At 48.2% G+C, this 21,493-nt stretch overlaps 1 protein-coding gene and 1 long non-coding RNA gene across 2 annotated transcripts in view; one reads left to right on the forward strand and one right to left on the reverse strand.

The window, feature by feature from the left end:
* LOC149351268 (uncharacterized) overlaps window positions 1-4,266 on the reverse strand; it is a 26,256-nt gene extending 21,990 nt beyond the window's left edge. Inside the window, exon 1 of the mRNA XM_089580556.1 lies at window positions 3,721-4,266. Coding sequence (XP_089436682.1) covers window positions 3,721-3,831 — 111 coding nt within the window. The 5' untranslated portion in view covers window positions 3,832-4,266. The remainder of the gene's footprint in view (window positions 1-3,720) is intronic.
* LOC149351269 (uncharacterized) lies at window positions 3,238-21,186 on the forward strand. The gene is made up of 3 exons (XR_016290564.1): window positions 3,238-3,495; window positions 8,695-9,319; window positions 20,255-21,186. It is a non-coding gene; the product is annotated as an uncharacterized LOC149351269 (long non-coding RNA).
* Window positions 21,187-21,493: the final 307 nt, after the last annotated feature.

The following is a 21,493-nucleotide window of genomic DNA, read 5'->3' on the forward strand; positions in this document are numbered from 1 at the left end:
TACTGCCGCAATCGGATGTCTCAATTTCCACATTTTGAGTGCAGAAAACCAGAGTAATGCAGTGGAGAATTTCGAATTCACTTCTTGAGGCCCTTTCCTTTCCAAGTATCATGCTTATCATGCTTTACGATGCAAAGTTGCCGAGTAGACGCCCCTTTCCATTCGCCATATTGCATGAATGGGTGTAAAGAAAACTCCCGGCAGTATGTGCTACATAAGCCTATTCAGCAGCTGCCAGCCTTCTGAGTCGTGGGAAGTGAACGGTTAAATTGGGAGTTAGGTCATCTAGCGATGGTTCGCCGTGAAGCGTCTCACACATAGATCAGTGGGCGCATGAAGCTGCACCACATTATTTGAAGCATAATGGCGACCACGATAATGGCCTTGGGGCTCCCAAAACTGTGTTTAATTTCAACTTCACTGACCACCACTGTGCAGACAAGCAGACCCTATTCATAGCGTGTTATTTTTGTTTGAAAATATATTTTTCTCGGAAACCCGAGTGTCCATATTAACGAGGCACGACTGTACTCTTCTCTATCGGCCCTCCAGCATTCCCCTTTTTTTACTGCAAAGCATGCGTGCGACCAGCTCATTTTTTTTTTTTTTGGTTTCCTATGTACTCTTGACAGAATGCAGCGTATTTCAGATGGGCACAAAAGATGAAGCAGATGAAGCTAAAATATACAAGTGGGCCTGGAAGAAGGAAAATAATCGGTCGGGGTGATCCCTGGCTGACTGTCCATCCAACGGTTTGCAGTGCTCGCTGAGTACCTTCAAGAGAAACCTACTGTTATGGTATTATAAGTGGGCGCGCCAGAAAGCGAACGCCGAAATGAGTCACCGACGTGCCTTGAGGAAGGCGCAGCAAGAGGCGCCGCCTCGTACACCGACAGCGCACGTTGCTTGCGGGAGTCAGATCTCTGGCTCCTCTCCCTGAAAAGCGGGGGAGCGTTTATTACCTTTTCGATCCTTTCCCTTTACCCCGTGCATCTGGGTTTCGTTGCTTTGGGGAATCGTCACATCATTGCGAATGCTGAGCGCTCGGAACTCCCTTGGTACACCCCAAAAAGACAGCCACATTTTTCTTCTTAGGCTGCTCTGAAGCGCGCACAAACACGCACAAAAATGCGGCTCTACTTTTCGCTGAAATTAAGTAGGAACGGAATAAGTGGAAACTTGCGGAACAAACGAAGCCTTAATAAATATGCTTGAAAGTGCAATTACAACACGGAGCTGCGGACCGTGCCTCACGTTTCGCGGAAAGCCACAGGAGCGGCGTCCAATGTCTCCTGAAATGCCAAAAAAGGTTGCGTGATCGCGGGTGCCTCTTTGACTCTCCTCCCACTGCCTTTCGCCAACCTTACGGCCGTGCATTCCGACAACTGCCACGTGGAATACCTGCTCAATCTCCGCACCTATACTGTTTCTTACTTCTCGACTGATTTCCAGCACTCTAGGGCCATCCCGATTCCCTCACATACACGCAGTAATCACCGCTGTCTCGTTCGCGTCAAATCGTCCATTATCTCCCTTCTTTAGCATCTACAGGCACCAGCTTGCACTACTCTTTAGATTCAACAGTATAACATTTTCTCCACAACACCCGCCACCCGTCTAGTGACTTCGTCGTTGAAATCAGCATGCAACGCATTTACGGGACGGTAGCCACGCCTCCAACGCACCTTTCCTGCCCATTGTCACAAAGGAGCCGAAGAAGCAGCGAAAATCCGCGCACCTTAAGCACGATTTTATGAGTGCCAAAAAATGAGTACACAGAATGGTTGCAGTTAAATTGCTTTCTCTCTTTCTCATTTTTTTTTTTGTTTTCGCGCGTGTGCGTGATTCCCATTCTGTGCGCCCCATTCTCTTTCAGTTGCGCGTTGGGAATAGACACATTCTGGCGATTTGGTCACCGGTCAGTGATTGAAAATTGTACTACTAGCGGCAAGAACAACTTCAATTTTATTCCCAAAAAGAAGTGCACGTTATTACAGTGATATGAGGCTCGGAACCATATATAGCCATTCCACATATTTCTCTTTATTCTTCTGAGTGCGCCCAATTAAAGGCGGACACACTGCAAAAAAAAAAAAAAACACCGCTCTCCGATTCCTAAACTTTAATATCCACCAAACCCTGGCCAATCCCTCACCGTTGGTATGTGCCATCGCTTAAGGCAACAACAACTTTAATATCGCCTCCCCCCTTCCCACACTGTTACAGATGTATTTCAGAACATCCGAGGCTATGTATTTCATGCTGCGCTCTCGATCTTCTTTTCTGTCTTTCGTCAGATTATTCTTTTTTTTTTTTCCCCCGACTGTTGCCGCAAGCAGACCATCGCGCAAAGGCGATAAGTGGTCTAAGATAAATGCCCCTCTTCTGTCCAGCTCATCGCTAAGCCACGGTCACGTCCGTCCGCTGAACCGGTCTTCTTTTTTTATACTTTGCAAGCGAGATAAAGATGGAAACGATGTGCGAATCGCACAGAAGAGGCGACGGGTGACGCAGTTGCCGCCGGTGGTACGCACGCCGATTCGAGCAAGAAAATGTAGAGCGAAAAAAAAAAAAGGCGCTTTTCAGGTGCCGAAATTTTCGCGGAACAAGAATGTAACTTTTATTAATTTAACTCACATCGCGGTGTCCGGAAATATTTGCAGTCTATTCTAAATTACACAGGGCAGCACCACAGCAAAGAGTATTAACGCATAACGGTTCAACAAGCAGCAAGGACTCTAGGCCGGCAACGGACATAGCGATTAAGAAAACAGTTGTTTGCGGCAGCACACAACTGTCTCCTTGGCCCAGCTCCTTCAGCGCTGCGACGCAAGCAAAACTTTTCGGGTGGCGCAAATAACCAACCAGCAGCGCAACGCTCCGCGAACTTTTGTCATAACGCACCGGACGGCGACGCCGACTGGCTCAAAACGAGTTGAGCACAAGGGCAGCGCGCTGCCGCAGAAAGCAGGTAAAATTACACCTATTGCTATTGGTCATTTTGTGAAAACAAGCACGCGCGCAGCCTTCGTGACGCAAATTTCGCACTTGTCCGCTCTAACCGCAAAGTTCTTCAAAATGAGCGAGAACTGGCAGCCAGAGGCGTCCGGAGAGGGTCAGCCTCCCGAAGTGGTGCCAGCTCTGGGGCTCCGGCGCGTCGCGAATCAATTCCGTACCCCAAAGAGCGCGCGCGCGCAGGCGATGCGCTCCACTTTTCGTCTGCTAAAAATGGAAGCAGACGAGCAGCCGTTCCGCCGTTCCGCTGCGTCCGACGCTTCACTTGACCTTTCGCGCCCAGCATATGCCACACCCCGCCCGGCTTGCACCGCGCAAATTCCAAAGCGCGGTTAACTGGCTCCGTCCGTAATGCGTAGCAGCTTCGCAAGCACGCCAGCGCGTTGAGTAAGGAGAGTCAAAGAGTCCGCTTTGACAAGCAGGCGACTACATCCTCAAGAGCCACGCCTCAACACGTGACCATATTGCTCCCCAAGCAAGGTATTGCATTTCCCCTGCTAGTCGCGTTGAATGATAAAAAATAACATTTTTTTTTTTCGGTGCGCTGGTGGCCAATGAGAGAAATCTTTTTTTTAAAATGCGCTGCTGCTAAGGCTGAGTTTCTCTTTCGGTTCAGGAATCTCGTTCAGGGAACGCCTCAGCACGCCGAAAATTCAGTGCTAATGGACCTAAGATACATATAAACGGTGTCCAGCAAGAACTCACTGTTTCGAGGATCTTGAGGGCCCCTTGGATATTACAGGCATATCCCGTGTTGATCACCATTGGCGAGCTGCTTGTGGTCGTCATTCTCGTCACCGTCACGGTGTGCGACATCTTGTCCGAGAAGTGGAAGGAGCGACGGCGTTACGTAAGGGGAAAAAATAGAAGATCGTGGGGCAGACCAGCGTCTACTGCTGCTCAAGTAAAATAGGGTGCGACCGAGATTCACGTCGGTTCAAACTCCCCGGTTCCTCCTCGATTTAGACCCGCTCCGAAAGCTCCGCCGGCCGGCGACTGGTTTCTCTTGCTCGTTCACTGGCGCGAAGCTTCGCGTTTGTTTTTCTGTCTATGCGCGCTTCCGAGCGCCCCCGGTACCCTCCTCTTTTTTTTTTTTTACTTTTTTTTTTTCCTGCTGCTTTCTGACCGTTGCGCGCTGCGTGGCGCTCGTACGAGCACACGCGCCCTCTCTGGGCAGAGTGAGCTAGCGCCTTCGCCCGGCCGCCCACGCAACCGCACAGCGGCATTGGGGAAACCAGAGCGCAGCCTCGCGTCGCCGTTGACAGGTGGCCCCACACTACGTCCGCGGCCTCGCGCGCTGCCGGTGTGTGACTCACGACAAAAAGCCGCCCGCTAATCGCGTCACCGACGCTACGGCAGATGAGCGCGCCTGCTGACTAGTCGACGTGACGAGCTTCCTTGCCGGCGCGCGGTCCGCAGGAAGGGGAAGGATGACTCGCACGGACGGCAGTGCTCGAACACTTCCGTCGAGCACCTACATCTACACGAAAGCCGCCGAGAAGAGCGAAAAGGGAAATTTGAGTGAAAACGGAAGAAGGGAGACGCATGAATGAATTTTGCAGTCAGGATCAGCATTTGCCGCGCACATTCTGTCGCGCAAGGCTTACGTCGAGATGTGTCAATTCGTGTCGGTGTAAATATCGAAAACTTCGTACTCGACAGATATCGTCGTATATCGTTAGATGTGCATTAGTGGGTGGCCAACATCGCGTCACGCGATAGCGGCTGCCACCTTGCTATCGAAAGGGGAGGGGCTGTTTGCTGAAATTGCCCTTGAGCTGTGCTTGTGAGGGTCGAAGACGTAAGTTGGGCATTCCCGGCCAGTTCTTGGAGAAAAGTCAGAAGTGTGGTATGCGACCCTTCGGCCTTTTTTGTTTTCCTTTGTCAAGATTGTAAGTCTCGAGCGAGTGGTGGCATGCGCTCGCACAATAGCCATCACTGTGTTCTTTGCTTTTAATGGTACACATTGATACTTGGCGGAAAGCCTTTCCAACTTTATTGCTTTCATGAAGCACACATACATTAAACACGCAAAAACGACTGATACCTCTGACCAAGCTGCGGGCTTGGTCGCCAAGCCAAGGTGGTTAAAGTGCTGTTTGCCCTAGTATGTGAGGAAATACAAGAAATAAAGAAGAAAATAACCATGCACTGCTCACAATTGGTGTTTGTCCTCCGCGGCTTGTAACTCATGTAAAGCTCTCACCCGAGGGCCCTTGAGGTATTTTTAATAAATAAATAAATACAGTATGAGGGCGGTACAGCTTTAACTCACTGCTAGCCCATGTTGTGTAACAACAGCCTATTCTGTGTCTGCAAGATTACATACTGTGCTGATATGCATTCCTGAGGAAAGACACTTTATTCTGGAGGCACATTTTAGTTTAGAAGTTTGCGTTTTACACTCTCCCCCCCGTACCCCCCCCCCCCCCCCCCCGCCCCCATGAGTGTGACCTGTCAAAAAAAAAAAAAAAACTATCGCCGCGGTGGCTCAGTGGTTGGGCGTTCAGATGCCGAGCAACGGTCGTGGGATCGCATATACCAGCCGTGGCGGCCACATTCAGATGGAGGCGAAATGCAGAAGCGCTTAGAAAGTACACTGCGGTGTCAGTGCACGCTAAAGAACCCCGGGTTGTCGAATCTGATCCGCAGCCGTCCACTAGATTGTACCATAGCTCACGTGCGGCTGCTGGACTTTGAAACCCCCATGTACGGCCGAAAAGAAAAAAAAAAACTTTCTTAACCTGGCGCCACACAGCACGCGTAGACTTCCCAAATGGTCGGGGGTGCAAATTCCCGGTAGAGCTTGATCTCTGCCATGCTCAGCTTCAAACTTCGCGCGCGCTCCGTGCCTTTGGTAGTTATGCAGCGGTGGTAGTTCTGTTAAAGTTTGCGCGTTGAGCTGAGGGACGATTTTCAGGACTTTTGCGTTGCATATGTGTACCCCTGGACAGAAAAGGCGAATGCGCCCCGTGTTGCATATCGAAAATGTGGTTAATTTTCCTCCAGCGGATGGACAAAGTTGACAGCGTTCGAGCCCAAGTGCGGCTGCATTGCTTTCAATAGGGCAAATGGCTAAAACTGTCTTGGGAAACAAGCTTGAACTTACTCAAAACAACAGCGAAAAGAAGTCGTAAAGAAAGCAGGCACATACTCATTGCAGTTTTGTGGCTGGTTCGTGCTTCGGTGCCTCGTTCGATTGTGTGTGCTCAGGTTCGTTAGTCTCTGCACTTTTTTAGTGCGCAAACACCAACATCCCCGCCTACCGATTTCGCCGCTGTCTCTCTCGCCAATCTTGACCTAGTGGGCCCTACTACGGGGCCGGTGGGCCACCTAAGTCATGTGACCTTGTGGCGTCATCACAACCTGCCCACGGAATTGAGAGCAAAATGAGCAGCGTGGCAGGTGGCAGTTCAGTTAGCGATTAGTCGCAAGAGGTTGCTCGGGAAGAGCAACCTGGGTCTCATGAGCCCCACGGGTGGCAGCACCTGCCATCGCAGGGCAGTGGCGCATTGCTTAACCGCTGCACCACTGCGCCAGGAGAGAGATAACTCCCAGCGGTTTATGAATATAAAGCAGAGAATGACCAATTCCGCGTATGTGGGCATTAATCTATTACAGTCGAGCCCACTTAAAACGAACCTGATGGTTGTGTGGATTGCGTTCGCTGTATCTGAGGATCGTACTAAGTGGACTTCCCATGTTGCAGCTAAAAATACAAAGTCACTCAGTGTAAACCTGTTATGCGCGTGTGTTTATTCAAACTTACTGCTGCGCTTTCCAAGCTCCCCAGAGGATTTACATGCTCATTGGCAGCGCTGCTGCCCACAAGATGCTTTAGGGACATGACATATATACCGGGTGTTTCAGCGAACACTTTCAAAAACTCCTGCAAATAATGGGTACATTATAGCAAAAAAAAAAAAAAAATAGGTGTAGGATCACACTCTCTGCCCAGGCGGACACGATACATGCTGCAACACCCATCTAATTATTCAGGTAATTAACTAAACCCCACTAATTAACTTTTTAATTATCATAGCTGGGTGGTTAGTCCCAGTTGGGAGTTTGATGCCGTGAACAAGACGATGTCATCTCAATTTTTGAAACGAAGAAAAACTCAATTTCTAGAGCGCTGCAGCGCGAAGAAATCCGATGCTTATTCCCGCACGCGATCGAAACTATAGCGCTCGAGGAGCGCCGGAAGTATGGCGTAAGCGGGGCGTCCGCCATACTTCCGGTGACGAAAATAGTGACGAACAGCTGCACACGCTTTCTCGGGGTCAATTTTAAGCATTTACAGGTGCCCGCGAGTGTTGCCGCTGAACCGCACTATGGGCTCTATGTATGTTAGTTTGTGATGAACGGCCTCTTAACCTGCACAACAACTGAGATACAGTAATAGTTGATACTGTAAAATACAGCCGAATCGACAAAGCTTCTCCGAAAATCATGCAGTCTACATTAGATAGCGCAATCGGTCTGCAGCCCGCTATAGATCACAATTTCTTAGCTTTCTGAAATAATTAACATGAATTCTTCTGGAAGACTGTGGGAGAATTTCAATAGTATAAAGCTGCTGGTGAGAATGCTAAGTTGAACACCTGAAAGTCCCTCAGGTCCAGGTGTCTTTGAAAGCCGCACTTGATCAATGGCACATTCCAGTTCTGGTGAAGTTAAATACCCACTTATTGCCGTGCACTCATCCCCTAACAAGAACTCAACAATTACACGAAGCGCCCTTCCAGCTCGGCATCAGAGATGCGGGTGGTGGCGGCAGACACGTGCAACATTTTTCGAACTCTGTTATAATTTAACTTTTACTTCTGCCCAAGGCACTATCGCAACATAGATTCGCATGGTAGCCTCGGGGCGGCTCTACTCAAGCAGGGTCTGTCTAATCGGTTCCCCAGAGTAAGACGCGACGTTTGAGAGACTGAGCACTTTCACATCAAACTTGAAGGTGCCAGCTTCAAAAATTTTGCACGGCACCTTTTCTTTCATTGCATTTATACTCATTTAATTTCAGCCCTGAAACCGCTCACGCTGTGCATAATCAGGTCGCATTATTGCGATCCCGCCAGGACATTTTCACGCCACCCCTGTGGCGTGAAAATGTCATGTCCGCAAAACGTGTCAGCAAAAAATATGCCCGAAAAGAACTGCAACATGTGACGTCACAAGTCGACGTCATGCAAAGTCACGTGATCGGTTTAATATGTCGTGATGAAGATGGTGACGTCACAGCATTAATTAACGCGAAATAACATTAATAAATTACCACTAATAAGTACATCTAATTAGTGTAATTAGATAACACAAACACTAATTAGTGTTATCAGTGATGGCATCAGATGAATATGACGTCATATCAAGTCGCATGACAAGAATGCAATGTGACGGCATCCAAAGTCATGTTACAATACTGTAATGTGACGTCATATGAAGTCACGTGACATGATCGCAAAGAGTTCAGGCCACGTGACAAGTAAGCTACACGCCCCAATCCCTCCCTCTATTCCTTCAAGGCATAGAGAAAGGGATTCATAAAGAGCGGACACTTGGAGAAATCTGACCCCAGGTACTGCGTCAGAGATCAGTTAGTAACCCGTCTTTTTAGTGGCGCCGCCATCGTTAGCGTGCGGGTGACCGGATGACCGGGGACCCTTGGACCCGCAGTCCCCTGGACCAGCGACCTCCGGGACCTGAGCCTCCGGACCCGCAGCCCCCTGGACCTGCAACCTTCTGGACCTGTGACCTCCTGGACCTGTGACCTCCTGGACCTGAGCCTCCGGACCCGGACCATGACAGCAGGAACGACGCAAACGCCGACTGCACCCCCCCCCCCCCCCCCACTCCCCCTCCCCACGTCCCCTCTTCCCGCCTCCCCTGGACGCTAAGAGTGATCCGACGACTAAGGGTAACATAACCCGCGTACAGTATCCTCTCCCCAGAATATCCCAAAGCAACCACCACCCACCACCTGACGGGCAGACGAGGCAGGCGAGGCAGAACGCAACCAGGAGACGGTCGGCTGCGCCTGTGAGCGTGTGGCGTCTGTCTTTTCGTGCAGACTCAGTGTTTTTATGTCTGTGTTCGTCTTCGACGCGGAACTCGTGCGGTTTCTGACGACGGCAAGGTGATAAATTTTTTGCACAACTACTGAGCATTTCAAGCCGTTTCCGCTGGCCATGCCGGCCGGTGCCTTGAATTTCGCAGTTCCTGAAAAGGCGCGCACGCTTCGTGGCCTGCCTGCTGTTCGGGCGCGGTTCGTGACACTCCAGCTGTTTCCGACAATGGAAAGGTGAGAAACTTTTAGTTTTTGCCAAACTACGCTGCATTTCCAGCAGTTTCGCTGAGCACGCCGGCCGGCGCAATATGGCGGAGTTGTGACAGGCACGCCTACCTCATCGTGCTCGCGCCATGGCGCGAGCGCGCCGGTCGGTGCGGAGTTAGCGAAGGGCGCGCCCATGCGTTGTGCACTTTGCCTAGCGGGTAGTTTCGCACGGTTGGGCGTTGAGTTTTATGGGGACGAGAATTTTTTTATGGCCCCCAACAATACACAACTTCTTGGTGTCATATCATTTCTCTTTGCATATAGCTTACATGTTTTAGTCAACTTGGAGACTAGCTTGTGACAGCGGATCGGACCGATGACATATGCACCTTCAGTTGCACGCTTTAAAGGACAACTGCACCACTTTTTGAGAATTTGAGAAGAAGCATGCCAAGTTTGATTAAATTTTGCGTTTCTCCTCAAAGCACCGGAGGTGTGCGGGAAAGTTCAGTGTGGCGTCACGGAAGGTATGATTTCAAATCACCGCTGCCGTCAGCGGTGTCTCGCTTTCGTGCCTCGTTGGATGCTGCCAAACAACGTTCGGCGGGCTTTGCCTTCAGTGCCGTTGGTTTTTTTTCCTTCAAAGCAGGCGTTTATGCGTTGGAAATGTACTCATATCTTCGATGACGTCATCATGCGCCCCCCAGTTGGCGTTGTGCGCTGCGGAGAAGCATGAAGGCCGTCGCGATTGGAATCGGAGATTACGTCAGCGTTTCAAATAATAATAATAATAATAAAAATTATTTATTTGAAAAATTACATAGTACAAATACGAGCCTGCCCAAGCCAACAATGGGCTTGTGGGGCAGTGCTCGGCAGAATGGAGCAAGCCAGAGAACGGCACAGTTAATCAATACTGCACAAATTTAGAATGAAACTAAGGAAAGGCAGTGAGAAAGGACGGGAAAAAAAGGAAAAAAAAGAAAAGAAACAAAATTACACATACAAATCAAAGATAGCAGATTTCACTTCTTTCCAAGTGCTGAAAGATAAAACATTATCTGGCAGGTCGTTCAACACATCAGGTACATAAAAGGCACGGCCACGTTTATCATATCTTGTCCGTATTCTGGGCAAGGTAAAGCGGTCGCGTGGACGTAATGCTCTGGCGGGGACATACGGGAGGCAGAACTCATTGTTCCATACATACATAAGGATCACAGTTTCTTTGAATAATAGCCTGAACGAAGGCATGTGCGAGCATGAAAAAAGGTTGGAATTATTAGTAATGTGCACACCATACACCACAGCCCGAATTATAGATTTTAGTAAAGAATTCACTTTGTTGCGCCAAAACACTGAACAAAAATAAAAAGAACAAATTCCATATCGCAGCACACTGTACGCCAATGCATGTGCTATTGTTTTCCTTATGTAAATTGGGCATAGTGCTTTAATAGAATATAGCAGGCAGGCTATTTTGCGCAACCTTTCACAAACGTTAGCCAAATGAGTGTTCCAGGACATGTTAGAATCGAAATGGACACCGAGATAATTGACACTTGAGAGGTATGGATTAGGAGAGCAAGAGAAATTGTTACACAGACGAGAATGAAGAAACACTGGAGTGATGACAGAGACAGATTTCAGCGGATCGTGAAAACAGACTAATTTAGTTTTATTTGGTTAATAGAAATTAAGTTGTTACGGTACCAACTGATAACATTTACAGTGTCAGTTAGTAATTCAGCCACGGCTTGATGGTAATTAGTATGACGAGATACTAAAAGCGTGTCATCTGCGTATTGAAACACCCGACAGTGAAAAATTGCTTGACTGAGATCATTAACGTACAGCTTGAATAAAAGGGGAGCTAAAATCGACCCCCAGCGGTCAACTGTCTAGGTTTGCTTTTAATATTTCCGAAAACTACTACTTGGATTCGACCGTGCAAATAATTCTCAAGGTAAGTTAGGAAGGGCCCTCGGAAGCCATGGCTATGAAGTTTATGATGTAATATTTTATGGTTTACGGAGTCAAAAGCTTTTGATACATCTAGAAATAATGCACAAGCGAATGCACTACTTTCGAGAGTAGTATTAAGGAAATCGGTTAATTCATCTAATGCTAACCTAGTGCCACGCCCGCAAGTAAATCCGTATTGATTAGGCGACAGTATGTTGTGCGCATCAATGAAGCTCTGCATTATGTGAAAAAATATGTTTTTCAAGTATCAGAGCAATGCACGAAAGTATCGAAATGGGTCTGTAGTTTGTGACAACATTAACCTGTCCGCTTTTGAAAAGAGGAACTACAAGCGCTTCCTTGAGGCCAGGCGGTATTACTTGTGTGGCTATAATGTTATTTATAATTGCTAAAAGAACATTCTTCAGGGCCTCGAAATTTCTGCGAAGGACGTCCACAGACACACCATCTAATCCAACCGACTTGCGCTGTTTGAAGTTGAATAAGATATGACGATTATCATCTTCAGTACACTCAGGCAGGAAGGCAGACTCAACCACCGATTGTGGCATACAATAACTAGCAGTATTACCGGAGCAACTTGTTGCAGTAGACGAGAAAAAGGAATTAAATTGGTCTGCTAACGTTATAGATGGTGGACCGAAATTCTTAGCAATAGTTTGGTATGAGCCTTTCCGGGGACGACCCCTTAATTCGTTAACCACAGACCAAGCCTTGGACGGGTTATTTCTAAATTCAGAAAATTTACCTTGGAAGTGCTTTCGCCTGGCACCTCTAAGCACAGCAGTGACTTTATTGCGAGCCATCTTATAAGCTTCACGAAGATGCTGATTATTAGGGGAGCGACGACAACGCGCCCAGGCCAGTTCTTTTTCAGCTATCGCGGTTAGAACATTTCCATTTATCCACGGGCATCCCGGCTTTCGTTGCTTTAAGACGACTACGTTTTTGCAAGAGTGCACTGTCTGCGTATAAACGGTAATAAAAGATTCATACACGTGACTGGCAGGAACTTTTGCAAGGAAAGATTTCCAATCATAGCGTTGCAACAACAAGTCCAACTTTCTTTTATCAACAACCTCTATCTGTGATACCGGGTTGTTAGCCGCAGCATACTGAGACGATAGAAAGCTAACACAAAAGGATCCGACTTCGCATGCTTTACCTGCAAGTTTCACACATTCGACTTTTTAAGCTCGTCGATTTCTAAAACCTATAGGCGCGGTTGAGATGTCCACCGAGATGCGAGAGCTACTGCGCCCTTTTCTTTCCTCAAAATGCATGCTTTCGCATTCCTCCACGTAAGCAGACTTAAAGGGACTATGCAATGAACTTAAAGTCACTTGTAAATGTTTTCAATACTTAGAAATGATGCGAAGAAGCATTCACACCAAGTATGAGTCTTCGGAACTGAGCCGGCAATTTCTTATGAATTTTTAAAAACCGTGTTTTTTAACACCCGCGGGCCGATTGGTGTCTTTGTAGTGACCGATCTTGAAGCTAAAATTGGGAAGATAGACGTCACTAGTCCCGTGACGTCGGCAGGCCACCACACGCTGTCATTCGCTGGAGCCATGGCAGCCACGGCGTCACGGACACGCTTCCGGTAGCCGTGAAAATCGTCTGCTCGAGCCGCCGCGCGACCCCCTCGGGCAAGCGTGAGCCAGGGCATTGCCTTCGCGCATATGGTTTTAGTTTACCTCTGCCGCCTCTTTCTGTCGGGAGTTCGGGAGTCACTCGCAGTGCCTTTGTCGCAGTGACAAGCAAAGAAATCCGAAGCGCGCCGCAATCCAAGAAGGCGAAGGGAGACCGCTGAGACCCTGCCGACGCTGCTGCTGGGATGCTGGGAGCGACAACCGGAAGTCGCAAGCCGAACGTCAGCGAATGACGTAATCATGGGCAGGGCCCAGTCCCAGAGCTATTTTCTTTAGCTGCATTCGATTCAGCCGTGGTTCTCTGCACCGCCGGAACCGGTTCACGGTGCGCTGCACCCCCCCTGCGCCCCCTGCACCACCGTCCGCGATTGATTTTGGCGCAGTCGTGGTGCCGCTTCGGTGCAAACATGGAGGAAGGAAAGAACTTCCTTCCTCCATGGGTGCAAAGAACCGCGGCACCCTCAGAGACGGAGGTGCAGGATAGTGGTGCACGTGTTTGACGGCGTAAGCAGACGACGCGCGCAGTCGACGTTTTGCTTGTTAACATCAATGGCCAACTAAAGGAAGTTTTTCCCGTTTCTCGCGACAGCCTGAACAGCCTCTTGAATTCGAAGCTGAAATACCTAGCTACTACGCTTTCGTAGTAGTTGGGGATTCTGTTGCGGTCTGTCCGAACTGTGTTGCTGCAAAAGAAAGCACCACGTCGGCTTCCTCATCTTCGCTGTCTGAAGACTCAGAAAATTCCATAAAAGTGGATTCGGCGATGTCGTAGTCCATGACTCCACGAGGCACGAAAAACAGACGCGACGCACCGCAACACAACACACCACGACGGACGAGAACCGGATAGCAGACGACAAGGCCTGTGCGTGCACGCGCTCGATTGAAAATCTCAGCACCAGTGATTTGTGACGCTGCTGACGCGCTGCACCTGCACCAAGAAACTGGAATTGCACCGCGCCGGCACCAACGGAACTTTTTCAGAATTAGTGCAGAGAACCAGTTCTGAATCGAACAGACCTTTTATTTTTTCCTGGTGCTCCGCGTGTACGAGTTGAGGGGGAGAGGAGGAGCGTAATTTTTAATCATCTATATCTTCGTTGTGATTGATGCTAGCTCGAAAATTCTTGCGCTGGGGTGACGAGTGATTCAATGATTATCTCTCCTCTTCTTTACGTAATCTCAATTAATTTACTGCATAGTCCCTTTAAGTGCCCTCAGAATTTTTGCAGTGCTGTCGGAAAAGAGGGAGTCGGACATAGTGACTGCGCATGGCAGCCTATTTCGCGGCTCTTCCAGAGGCTGAACAGTTCTTTGAAGACCATAAGGTTGCAAGTTGCTCTAGTGTTTTTCTGTGAAGGCATAAATAGGACGCTGCATGACGTGTTCTCAGCGTGCTTTGTTACAGTCCTGCTTGAAGATTTCCTAGAAGGGAACGACATTACGACAAAAGGCGAAGGAATGATCAATGACATCTGGCTGATTACAGAAGTGGCAGTTCTCAAACCTTAACACAAACGCGGCCGCCGCGGTGGCTCAGTGGTTATGGCGCTCGGCTGCTGACCCGAAAGACGCGGGGTATGATCCCGTTCGCTGCGGTTGAATTTCGATGGGGGCGACATTCTAGAGGCCCGTGTACTGTGCGGTGCCAGTGCACGTTAAATAACCCCGGGTGGTCGAAATTTCCGGAGCCCTTCACTACGGCGTTCCTCATAGCCCGAGTCGCTTTGGGACGTTAAAACCCCATAAACCATGTAGCACAAACGTATCTCTAGCGCCCTGTAATCTTTTGAAAGGTAATGTCTGATGCATGAGCTTGAAAAAAAAAAAAGCTTTTCGCAGCAGGCTGAATACGCATGTGGCTTTAGCGCACTCTTGTCAAGAAACCCTGGTTAAGGCTGCTTTCCTTACGGCGAGTTTGCTATTGCTTCGTTCACATGCGTACGCCATCAGCACGCTGCCGCTTGCGCTTATTTTGGAACCGAGGTTGGCGCCTATACGAAACGTGGGCACGGCACAGGGCAAAAAGAGATTCCCTTTTCCTTCACATCACATCTCGAAGCGTTGTAATTGGGCCGTGCTGGGTGCGCTGCCGCGCTGCGGGGTTGAAAATTTCGCTTAAACTCTTCTGCACTTCCTTTTGTCCTTGTGCACTTTCTTTAAACAATTGATTTTTAACGCGCTTAAGCTACGCCTGGGACATGCGACACACCGTGGAGCGCGGGCTTCGGAGTCCTTCCTTTCATCTTGTTTCCTCGCGAGAATGCCAGCACTCGACGAACGTTCTCACGTTTGACCTCCATCGGAATGCGGTCACCGTGGCCGAGAAACAAAAGTTCTCAGTAGAAACTCGTTCTCAGCAGAACAGAGCCATGGTGACTATGCCACCATAGCGCATTAATTCGGGCGTAAGATAATTTGTCAGCCGACGAGCATGCGGTGGTTACCGATGCTCGTGAAAGGTGAATGGTGCGCGCCTTGCGACGCCAGGGAGCCGAAACAAGCGGGGATGCTTCCAGACGCATCAGTTTTTTTTTTTTCTGTACGCGGACACGCCTTTTGTTGTCACTTTAGGGGAGCACAACACACGCTAAGGAGTGTGCGGAGACAACTAAGATTGTGCAAAATAGAAATCGGCAGGAACAAAAAGGAAAACTTTGTGTTGGCTCGAAGCCAGATTTGAAATTTGCGGCAGTATGCAGTTGTGCACAGATCAGAACAATAAAATTAACCTATGCAATAGGCCACGATAAAAAAAAAGAGAAGCGAACAGCAGTGGCAGCATATTTAGCAGTTGGTCAAATGTTTAGGGGAATCCCCCAAGGTGGAGTAGATTTGTAATAAGGGAGTAATTACTCATTGGCATCCACCCGAGCGCAGCCATACGGCTACAAATGAAAGCTATACAGCTTTCTCAGAAACTTCGTAGTTAAAGAAAAACTCGTCCTGGTCCGGGTATTACTCCCTTATTACAAATCTACTCCACCTTGGGGGATTCCCCTAAACATTTGACCAACACAGTTCCCACTTCGAGTTATTGATCAATTCGCTCTCGTCCTACCATAAGCTTGCCGTCCTGGTTAGCTCAATTGGTAGAGCGACTGCTCCGGTGTAGCGGTGGTCCTGGGTTCGAACCCCGGACCAGGACGAATTTTTCTTCAACTACGAAGTTTCTGAGAAAGCTGTATAGCTTTCCTTTGTAGCCGTATGGCTGCGCTCGGGTGGATTCCAATGAGTAATTACTCCCTTATTATATTTAGCAGTTGAGAGTGATAGTACACTAAAGTGTCCAACTATGATGTTCTAATATTTGAAGGAAGAACAAAAAAGTAAACACCTGAAACAGCAGCCAACGAGGGACAAGCAAGGAGACCCGTGCGTTATGAATTATAAACCAACTAGCTCAGATCCAGATTATCCTGCGAAGTAAGCAAAATATGCAGAAACTTAAAACGAATGAATGCTTGTGAGCGTTTCCTGCTTTGCGTGCACGTTTTTTTTTTTTGTTTCATGAACTGGATTCAATCCCGCGAGTTTTGACCAGCAGGTGAACGCCAAAGACATTCAACCGCCGCGGCCGGTCGCGGCGTTGTGACGTTGCGAAGCTTCGAAAAAAAAAAAAGGTGCCACCGCGATGCAAGGTGCCTGACATTCATTTTATACAATGGCGCTAGTACCAAAGAAACCGCACTCGGCCGAGACCGAAGTCCGGCAAGCGTGAAAGGCAATAGCCCGGCCATGAAACGGAACACTTCCTTTTCCATATGCTTTTTTTTTTCGGGACGTTTATTTCAGTACGCATTAGGAATTTGCAAGAATATTCAGGTAGTGGTCCCGTAGTTCCTGTAGTTAGTAAGACTGGGGCCTCCTGCACTTAGTAAAAATGGAAGATTTATAAAACGTACTGTTCAAAATGGAAGATTTGTAAAACGTACTGTTCAAAATGGGCAGATTTAAGTATGCAACGCTATATTGGATCCAGACCTGTAAATGCACAGGACATAAATTCCGCAGGTTAGAGCAACATTTCATTTCTTTTTCGTCTCCGAATTTGTAAAGTTACAATGAGCTGCAAGTAAAAAAAAATGATATAATACTGTCAGTTCACGGCAAGAGGTAGGCAAGAGGTAAAAATTGTTCGTTGTAGTTGCCGGGGACCGTAATTGAAATGAGGTTGTCTTTTATTGCAAATTTTTGCTATTAACGAGAAAATCACGCATTGCAACCAATGGGACTTTATTACCACGAACAGCAGAAGACAATATTAGAGACGTCAGAATTGTGTTTAAGGTCAGCTGAAAATACAAAAAAAAATAAACAAGGGTCGAGCGGAAGCCTCAGTCTGCTAGCCAACTTTTCCACAAGAGGACGTGTATTTTGGGAGTGTGTTTTAATAACGGCGCAATGTACTTATTTTCAACATATGGGGACTTCGGTTCTTCGCCTTAGAAAATTAATCTGAGAAAACTGGAAAACCGACCTGCCAATAAAATGCAAAAAGGAAACGTGCGAAGGGTACAAAAAACAAACAGGAGTGTACGCACGCGTCCAGAAAAAGTAGAGGAAAACAAAAAAAGGAGGTCATATAATAAGCCATGTCCCCGCCGGTTTTACATGCTCCATCAGTGACAGCTCAGTCTCGTGGAGACGACTTCGTGCACAAAACGTCGACTAATTCTCGGACCCCACGATCCGAGTGATAATCAAAGACCTCGGCGCACTCAGCTCCAGAATTTTTTGGAATCTGCTCCAAGTACACTCAAAACGAGCAGTGTCTGGAATTTTATAGAGTATTTACCGAATAACTGCAATCTGATTCCTGTGGCCAGTATCGTATGCACCTTCGTTTTGTCTAAGTTCAGCCAAACCAATTCCGCATGACGTTATAACAGCAGTGCAGGGGAACCTGGCCGAAGAAGTCATTTATTTAGTACGGATGCTTGGTTTATTGGGGTTGAACGTCCCAAATCGACTCGGGCTATGAGGGACGCCGTAGTGAAGGGCTCCGGAAGTTTCGACCACCTGGGCTTCTTCAAAGGGCAGGTGCACCACTTCTTGAGAATTTTGCGATATTCCGGGGTTCAAATCTATATAGGGTGTGGGTAAAGCATGCCAAGTTTTTTTGCACTAGTATATAAAATAATCACGTAATTGACGATTGAATTTTGCGCTTCTCCTCAAAGTTCTGAAGAAATGCGGGGAAGTTTAGTGCGGCGTCACGGAAGGTATGATTTGAAATTACCGCTGTCGTCAGCCACACCCTGCATTGCCTTGTTGGATGCTGCCAAACAACGTTTGGCGGAATTTGCCTTCGGTAGTGTTGGCTTTTTTTCTTCAAAGCAGGAGCTTATGCGTTGGAAATGTATCGATACCTTCGATGACGTCTTCATGCGTCCCCCCACTTGGCGTTGTGCACTGCGGAGAAGCTTGAAGGCCGTCGCAATTTTAATCGGCGACTGCGTCACCATTTCAAATGCTAGCCCGAAAGGACTTCGCCTGCTTTACCTGGAAGTTTCACACATTCGACCCTTTTAAGCTCATCGCTTTCTAAAACCTATGCAGTTGCCCTATAACGTGCACCGAAATCGCACAGTACACGGGCCTCTAGAATTTCGCCTCCATCGAAATTCGACCGCCGCGGCCAAGATCGAACCCGCGTCCTTCGCGTCAGCAACCGTGCGCTACGACCACTGAGCCACCGGGGCGGCGCCCATTTAGTACAGATGCAGTAACGCAAAGAGGTATACGCTATTCGTAATTTTCTTAATGGGCGCAAGTTTAGAGGGCTTTACTGCGACGCATTGCAAAAAATGCGTGTGCAGTCTCAATTTCGATAAAGCCAAGTTTTAAGCTCACGGATTACTCGGTTAGAGAAAATATTTGCGCACAAAACAAGCAAGACTATCTGCGTGAATAATCCGCCTTCCCTGCACGAGACAGAAAAGTCATTGAAAGCGTGCGACACAAGTAGGTATACAGCTGGTCTGGCGTCTGTAACGGAGAAATGCATTCTTGCCATCCACCTTTTCATTTTAGAGCCAGCGAAAGAGCTATCCGGATTTCGGACACCAGTCTAGAACATACTACAGTGGGCCTGGTTGGTAGGAATAGGTAATAAAGAGGAATGATTGGTGGCCATTAAGTTTGAAGGCAGATCTCTCTCTTTGAGAATCGTCATTTAATTTTGATTGGTGCGACGGGAAACAGTGAGCGACATTGAACTTGTGCTTGCACGCTCTGCCGAGTCGCACGTTGGAAGGGCATCGCTGCCATTGGTTTATCGTATGCAGAGCACTGTACCGCCTAGTGTGGGCGCTGCCCAAACGATGGAATAGGACTCCTCCGGTGATGCGTGGCTGATTTACGCCCACTTTTCCACGAATTTTTTCGTTCACATTTTCGCTCCAGCAAAGGGTGCCCGCGTCTTTATAAAAGCGTATACGTGGTGTACATCACATATAGGCAGGTTAGCCATGTAATACCGGTGAACTTTTAATAGCAAGAACAAAAGGAAGAATGTAGCTTCGACTGAATAGAGGTGCTTTTGCGAGCAACCTGTGGAAATGATAGTATCGACCTGTTGCACTCACACTCTTAGAAAAAAGGTACTACGGTACTGACTAACTTTGGGTAGTAACTGGTTGTCTCATATGTTACTACCCTGTTAATAACTGCAGTAAGTAATGGGAAGCCTTTAGTAACAGTTACTAATCCACTGAGTGAGTAATGGCTGCTACCCGCAGTTAGTAATGGGAAGGTTAGTTATGGCTGCTACGTAGTCACTAGCTGCAGTCACGAGTCACTTAATATTCATATTAGGGTCACGTGTCTTAATTTGAGTTGGAGAGGGGGTTAAGAAAGGTTTGGTTTGGTTTATGGGGGTTTAACGTTCCAAAGCGACTCAGGCTATGAGGGACGCCGTAGTTAAGGGCTTCGGAAATTTAGAACCCCAGGTGGTCGAAATTTCCTAAGCCCTTCACTACGGCGACGCCCCATAGCCTGAGTCGCTTTGGGACGTTAAACCCCCATAAACCAAACCAAACCAAACCTTTCTTTACCCCCTCTTCAACTCAAAGTAAGACACGCGACCCTAAAGTGAATAATAAAAAATTGCAGAATTGATCTTAGCTACATAGCTTATTAAGTAGAAATTAAAAATACTTTGAGGAGCGCCACACGACGAGAAGCAATATGTCGTTGGTTTCTCCCAGCTCTGGTGCGCCACTCTTTTTTAATCCTTGGTACAACTTACGGGAAACACCCTGCATATTACTCTCTTAAGAAAGGTAGGAAAATTCACGAAGTAATGTTGTGATTCGAGGCCCAGCCAGCTGAAACCGGCGAGCCAGTCAGGCGCCATCGGGCTACCGCGACCGAAAGCGCTGCTGTTCGGGGGATACGAAAGACACTGGCGTGGGGCAGCTACTGGCGACGGCGTGAACAAAGGCGTCTAATCCCCTTCGCCGGGGATGCTGAGTGCGGTGTTTCTCTCGGACTGCCCGTGGACAGACGGAAGAGACCCAGTGGCGGCGACGGCGGAGGCGACGGTGGCGCCAACCCATTGCCCGCGTGCGCCTTGAGCGGCCGACAAAGTGGGGGTGGTCACGGCTGATTTGTCCCTTCCACCCACCTGAAGAGGTCACCGGTGTGAGCCGTCAGCTCTCGCGTCTCCCACGATCAGGATCGTCACACAGCAGCTAACGACCTTTGGGCCTGGTCGGCCCGCGGCAAACCAAACAGTTCGCGACTGAGAGACGCCAAGTTCCTCCTTGCCAGTGTGTGTGTCTGTGCGGTGTGCGTGGTCACGTGGGAAGAGGCTCAAGGCCCATTGGACCCTCGACCAGAGTTCGGATTCCCTAGCTAGGGGCCTGGGGAATGTGAATGGGACCGCAATCTGTGCTGTCACAGAGCTTCTTCCCTTTTCTGACTTTTGGTCTCCTTGCTATTTTGTAAATAATGTAAATAAACCTCCAAGTTTCCTGCTTCTCCTGAAGACTTCCCCCCGCAGTCTGCCCCTTCATCCTCATGCGGTGAAGCCCACGGTCCAGATACACCGAGCACATCAGTAACTACTAACCAGTTACTTATCGCACAGATCACTACCATCTTAGTAACAGGAGGACGTAAAAGTAGAATTAGGGAAAGTTTCTACCTGAGGGAGCTAGTGAAGAGCACTACAGTCTGAAACAAAAAGCTATAGCAACATTTACGAAGAAAATGAGTGGAAACTTTTCACGTATGTTGCTAGGTTCTTCATACGATGTGCTGGCATGGCTTGTTAAATTTTTGCATAATGGAAAAATAAAGCAACATGGTCAATTAGACAAATTCCCGAAACCAGTCAGAGCTATCAGAGCGTGCTGGTCATAAATCACACATCTAGGTTTAGGCTTATTGTGCATTACTTCTAGAAACTATACGAGGTGATGAGATCGAACGACCTTACCTGTCACACACAAAGGTCCAGAATGCAAGAAAAGCACATACCGGAAAGGATCACACACGCGTGACACGCGCACTGCGCGTGCACAAGTAAATCTTTCTCGTCTTGCACACTCCG

Source organism: Amblyomma mixtum, chromosome 3 (genome assembly GCF_055824585.1).
Source record: "Amblyomma mixtum isolate Tamu chromosome 3, ASM5582458v1, whole genome shotgun sequence".
Lineage (NCBI taxonomy): Eukaryota > Metazoa > Arthropoda > Arachnida > Ixodida > Ixodidae > Amblyomma > Amblyomma mixtum.